The sequence below is a fragment of the Cibotium barometz genome, chromosome 62 (genome assembly GCF_041138505.1).
Source record: "Cibotium barometz isolate CiBa-2024 chromosome 62, ASM4113850v1, whole genome shotgun sequence".
In the NCBI taxonomy this organism is placed as follows: Eukaryota; Viridiplantae; Streptophyta; class Polypodiopsida; order Cyatheales; family Cibotiaceae; genus Cibotium; species Cibotium barometz.
In genome coordinates this window covers 11,358,165-11,364,164 of record NC_141107.1, presented here as the reverse complement: position 1 = coordinate 11,364,164, position 6,000 = coordinate 11,358,165, and the positions used below count along the sequence as shown (strand labels likewise).

Sequence of the window (6,000 nt, the reverse complement as noted above, 5' to 3'; positions counted from 1 at the left end):
TTGAGCTTTCTTGATGATACTATTATGTTTCTTGAGGCCTCACAAGTATGTTGATCCTCCTTTTGGATTGCATTGGAGGAGTTTTTCGTAGCTCTAGGGACTCTTATTAATTGGCATAAGTCAATTGGTTTTTGGATTTACCTAGATTGATAGAGGCTATACTTCCATATATTTGGGGTGTCAAGTTGGGGTTGACGTATCACTTGCACAACAATTTACACTAGTGCTTATGAGCATTAGTAAAAAACTTTTCATAGGAGTTCTAGAAGATTGGATTTAGCCTCCAGAGCCTTGGCGGTTAAGAAAGTACTGCTTGCCTTAGTCTGCTCATTGCCTCTAATTGGAGCATTAGGAAGAAACTTTTCATTGGAATTCTAGAAGATTGGATCTAGCCTCTAGAGCCTTGGTGGTTAACCAAGTACTGATTTCCTCGATTCGCTTCATTGCCTCTTATTGGTGCTTCTCTCATCATGGATACATCAACCAGTTATAGAGATTGGTCCGTAACTTTCTTTGGTCAAGTTTTTTTGGTACACTAGACACCTAGGCCAAAGTGGCTTGGGAGACTTTTATATACGCCCTAGATAGGAAGGGGGGGTTAAATATTGTAGGTCCGGATATACATTGCAACTTTTCAAGCGTGCAATCAGAGGATTGCTTCCAAGCATTGAGCCTTGGCATAATTTCTTTATGTTTCACATTTCTTGTTATATACTTCGTAGTGGTGGAGATTGGATGCTCAGTTCATGTTTCATCTTTATTGAGGTAGAGTATAGGGCACCTTCCTCTCCACTTATAGCTGCCATTATCAGATCCTGGAGTAGCATGAAACCCTTTTTGAGAGCATGAAACCCTTTTTGAGACAAAGGCTTCCTAGATCAAAGGATGAGGTTGGGCAACCTTTGGGTGCATCTGGATATATGCAGTGGCCTTTGTTTGACGTGTATCGACAATTATTGCTTTGGAAAACTTCTACAATTCTCTCTATGGATCAAAGACTTTGCATCTACTCGACACCTCAGAGGAAGTCTTAGACAAATCAATCAAATTGATGTAGCTATACCTCATGAATGGATTACTAGCACATTTCATGATCAACATCATCCTAGGTGGCTAGGAGTTTTTTCTAGGACATGAGTTCCATTACAAGTGTTAGCCTTGAAAGAGGAGGAAGACCATGTTTTCTATTCTATCCATTCAAGATATAGATTATTGAATGGCGACACAAATGAGATTATTGAATGAAGACATAGGAGATTATTCCTGGCATTGCCCTTCATCTATTGAGAGTAGTTAGTTAGTCAGAAAAGCAATGGCATGTTGACACTCCACCTAATATTGTAACCCATGGGTCTTGGTGCTTATAGCAAAAAAACAAAAAACAAAAAACAAAAAGGCGAGGCATAGTTTTTAATGTTGATTTTTTCTCATTGATTTCAAGGTTGAAGCATGTGAATGCAATTGTTAAAGGCTATTTACCAATCCATTACTTCAAGAATAAAAGAGAGAAAGTGTTGGTGTTTTGCTTTTGTATGTGTGCAAATGTTGGCCACAAAGGTACCTAGCACTAGAAATGGGGATTCACTTGATACTTCAAAAAAGCTCATTATGCAACTCAGCAACACATATTAAACAAGCAAAGGAAATGTTAAAAACAATTGCCCTCTACTTGAGTTCCAAGTCACATGTCATATGGCTCTATCACAATTCACCATCCTCCATTTTCAACACCGATAGTGCTCTTTTGTAGAGGAATGGAGCGTTCCCCTAAGATTGAAATTTTGAGGAGATTCATGCCACCTTCCCATCATACGTTGTGTAATGTTATGTCTTTTCCCCTTATGCACACATGCCCTAAATAAGCATTGCTATAGTCAAGACGATGAAGTTCAAAACAATTGATGTTGATTAACTGCTTTGTATGCAAAGAGTTTGTGAGATGATTCTTCTTTACTCACTGGTAGAGCATCTGCCTTGTTCTTCACAATTGCTCTATAAATTTTGACAGCTGCACTTCTAACATTATCTTCATCACTACTTGATATTACCTTTTCTTATTGTAGTCTTACCTCATTTCATTATATCATCTTTGCTTCTCTGTAGCAACACAGAATTAGTCTTCAACCTATTAGTGATGTCCATGCTTTGATTTGTATACACACTACTCTAAAACACGGTAATAAAATTGAAAATAAAACCTTGTATGTCATATCATGTGTCGATCGCGAGGGAAAAGGTCAGAAGCACTTTTTCTCAAGGAAAAGAGTTGAAAAGCTTGTTAAATAATCTCGAAGTAGCACTTCTATGTCAAGTACATACCTCATTTGCTATGTCATCTTTTGTGATGCATAATATGATGTGCTATTGTGGTATATGTAAAGAATAACTGTGTTGAAGTAAATTAAACACGTGAAGGGTTCACCAATGTCTATGGTGCACACTTGTGCATGTGGTGTGTATGTGCTTGCACATGAGTGCATGTGTGTGCCCCTTTCTAGGTATCATCATTTCATTGTTGCATGACCTGTGCTTCCAGCTCATTACTGTATACTTCAGCCCTTTCAAGTTACAGAAAGAAAGTGCCTTTGGCTCGTCAAATATACTATCTTATCATGGGAAACATGCATCAAAGTAACAGCATATTTCCTTCCATATTTATCCCTTCTTGGGATAGCTTTACATGTTGGCTTTCTCTTTGTATGCATGCATGCATTCACCTTATGATTCCACAACTAAGGTAGGCCAAGCAAGCATCTCTGTTCTATGAAGTAGATCTCCATCAGCTTGTCATTGAGTGTATTTTGCATGATACATCTCAAAAATAGATCTCTCTTTATGGCTACATGACTTGTCATGGAGAGAGGTGTATCAAAGCTTTGTCAAAACTTTCCCTCCAAATTAACAAATTCTTCATTTTCTAAAGGATAAAGGTTGTAAAGTTACGAACCTTAGAAAGGAGTTTGGCAGAGTGGGCAGGTGGACTTGTGAGAAGTAGAGAACCACTTGTACAAACACCCTGCATGAAACTTGTGTCTACATGTTTTGCATGCTAGCCGGGGTAAACTATGATTTGCTGTGTGAATGATGCTGTAGCAAATTGGGCACTCTTCTACACCTTCAAACTCCCGGTCTACGTTTTGTTTCCATATCTGTATTGCCTCTGCAACTGCACCATTCTGGAGAAGACAAAGATAACAAGCATCATTAGTCTGTATAAATCTGACACTGTCAAACTAGAATGTGACAAAAACAGATAAATTTCCAAATAACTTGTGCATATGTGCGTGCTTGCAGGTGGGCAGTCATAAGGGCATTGAAGGTGGGTGCATGTTTTTTTTGGAGTGGTGGGGGGTTGGGGTTGTCGTGGGGTGGGGTAGTGTTTTGTTGTAGCCTTCTGTCCTAATAAGACAATACAGGACTTTCAAAACTAAGTAACCAAAACATAAAAATGCATGGCATTACCACCTAAATATGGTAACTGTGAGGTGAAAACAAAGAAGAAAGACCATGCCTCTATAGCCCTTCACCTCCCAACTTTGGAAAACACCACGACAACGGGGGCACCACCAGCCACCGGCTGGAACACTTCTCACAGTTCACCACCCACCCACACCAGAAAGATAGCTCAAAACCACGATAGACAAATGATTATCCAGCAAAAACATACACAGTACCATCCACACCATAAAACTTTGGGAAATCCAGTCCCATCTTCACCACACTTCAAACAAACTCAGCAATTACACCAAAAACCAAGACTCTGGCTTGGATTTACTGCCAAGGGAATCCACCCCTGCGTCTGACAACCAAGTCTCTGTCTCCCGGTCTCTGCTTCTCTTCAGAGGGCGCCCCACCAGCAACCCTCAACTTCCTCTATAGCCCAGCTACTCTTTGTCCAGCTGCTGCCTGCCAAGTGTCGTAGGCGAGCCCCATCTGTCTCCAGCCCACACATCAGCACCTCTACTGCAGCCAACACAAAACACCCAAGGCACTCTTTCTCTTCAGAGGGCGCCCCACCAGCAACCCTCCTTCACTGCTTCACTCTGTCCCCTCTCTTCTTTTCGCTGCACACATCCACGCTGTCCACCAGAGCGCTTCACCAAGGCCGTCGCCAGCCACACCTGTGTTCAGCACTACCAGCCACCTCTGCAGCAAAAACCTTTGCGCCTGCGGCTGCTTTTCGTGCCAGTCACCAGTCGTTCACCACGACGGCTTCACCCACGCCGTCAACCCGTCTCTTCACACGGTCGACCCTTCTAACGGCTCCCTCTCTACAGCGCCTTTCCCTGCACGGCGTTGGCTCTGCCCGCTCGCAAGAGAGGTCTTCTCACCAGGTGGCAACTCCAGCCCTCGCCAACACCCCAGTTCAGTCGGCTCCTGCAGCAGGCCTCCCTCTTCGCTCAGTCGCCACCGGCTACTTGTCCCTTGCGCCTGCACGCTCACCCGCGAGCCCTGCTCACCAGAGCGGCCTTCATCTCATCACAAGGCGGCCACTACCTCTCCGTTTGCTCTCCTCGATCCCAGGGAGTCTCCCTTCCCACAAGGCGGCTACCTCATTCTCTTCGCGTCTTCGCCAACCTTCCAGACGTCTGCGCTGGCAGCAAAATAAAGCTTCCACGTGGACCCTTACAAGCTGGCCACATTGATTCATTTTTATATTTTTATTTTCCTTTAAAGCCTCAATGATGGCCACCACACTCTCTTCATTACCTTGCACTCACCTGAACATGCGGCGCCCCGACTTTCCAAAACAAGTGCTGCTCACAGCCTTCCATCAGCTGCATCATGACTTACCAAAATACGACCATTACAGTCGGTGCCATGCATTTGGCAACCACCCGCACACCATACTGCTACAATAAAAAACTTCCAAATCTCCAGCATCTGCTCCCAAAAAAAACAACACGCATACTAGCTCACTGCAAAGCCATTCGCTCTGTACATTTGCCAGGGCATTCAGGGCAAAGCTTATTCGCAAACCATGCATCCCATATGTACACAAACCCAAAACACTTCTCAGATTTTTGCTTGACATACTTTGCCCAACCCCTAGCCTGCTGAATCATTCATGATCAGCAGCAAAAAGCATATGACCACGTTTCCCTCCGTCAATCCTTTGAGCATCATACAATGTAACCAAAACATCTCTATTCCATGTGTTCAAAGAAACACTGTCATCTTCCAAAGGCATAATTTGCCATCCCACATCCCACCACATAACATAAGAACTTCTGGAAACAAAGCTCTTAATATACATACCATCCTGCCTCATTTCAATTCCAAAATCACTGATGTAGCCAACACCATTATTGGAGAACCAGTGAAGCAATTCCTGCTGAGGGTAATAACTGATGAAAGCTTCATCAAGAAAAACCTGCTGTGCCATAACATTTTCTTGTCCATCAACATAAGAAGCATCACCATCAAAGCCAACCACTACAGGCAAAACAAACTCCCCTTCAAAAGGCACCATTGCCAAAGCATCCACCTCAGTTCCTATATGCTCATCTTTATCAAGGCCGATAAGAAATTCATCTATCACAGCATCCATAATCTCATCCATAGCATCAACATCATTCAAAGTCTTCTGGTGTTGCTCCTCCTTCATAGCATCAATTCTGGTCGTGGCTTTCTTAACATTAATGCACATCTGATCATCCAACTCCAACTCCGGTTCATCATCCTGCAGACTTTCTATATCCCACTCATCCCACAAAGGTTCATTATCCAAAGGCTTTAAAGCAGACTCTTTCACATCACATGCATACCTTTGCTCATGATTCACTTGTACCTCCTCGCATTCTTTCTGTATGGCCTCTTCTCATTGGGCAACCTCATCACCAAGCACTTCCTCATCAATAACCAAGGCATCCATGTCTGCATCCTCCTCACTGGATGAAGTGTCCTCTGTTCCCTCACTAGTAGTGGTGCTATTGGTCGTATCATCAATCCTTCCAGCCATGTCCTCCTGTAAATTGTAGCTATCCTGCCCAACCTCTA

The 6,000-nt window shown here is 43.1% G+C and overlaps 1 protein-coding gene across 4 annotated transcripts in view; it reads right to left on the bottom strand.

The window, feature by feature from the left end:
• Positions 1-2,374: 2,374 nt before the first annotated feature.
• The window catches only part of LOC147604136 (HEAT/U-box domain-containing protein), a 216,357-nt gene continuing 212,731 nt past the window's right edge, over positions 2,375-6,000 (bottom strand). For all 4 annotated transcript variants that reach the window (XM_086795503.1, XM_086795506.1, XM_086795504.1 and 1 more), the window contains one exon: positions 2,375-3,176. In XM_086795503.1, coding sequence (XP_086651629.1) covers positions 2,949-3,176 — 228 coding nt within the window. In that variant the 3' untranslated portion in view covers positions 2,375-2,948. The remainder of the gene's footprint in view (positions 3,177-6,000) is intronic.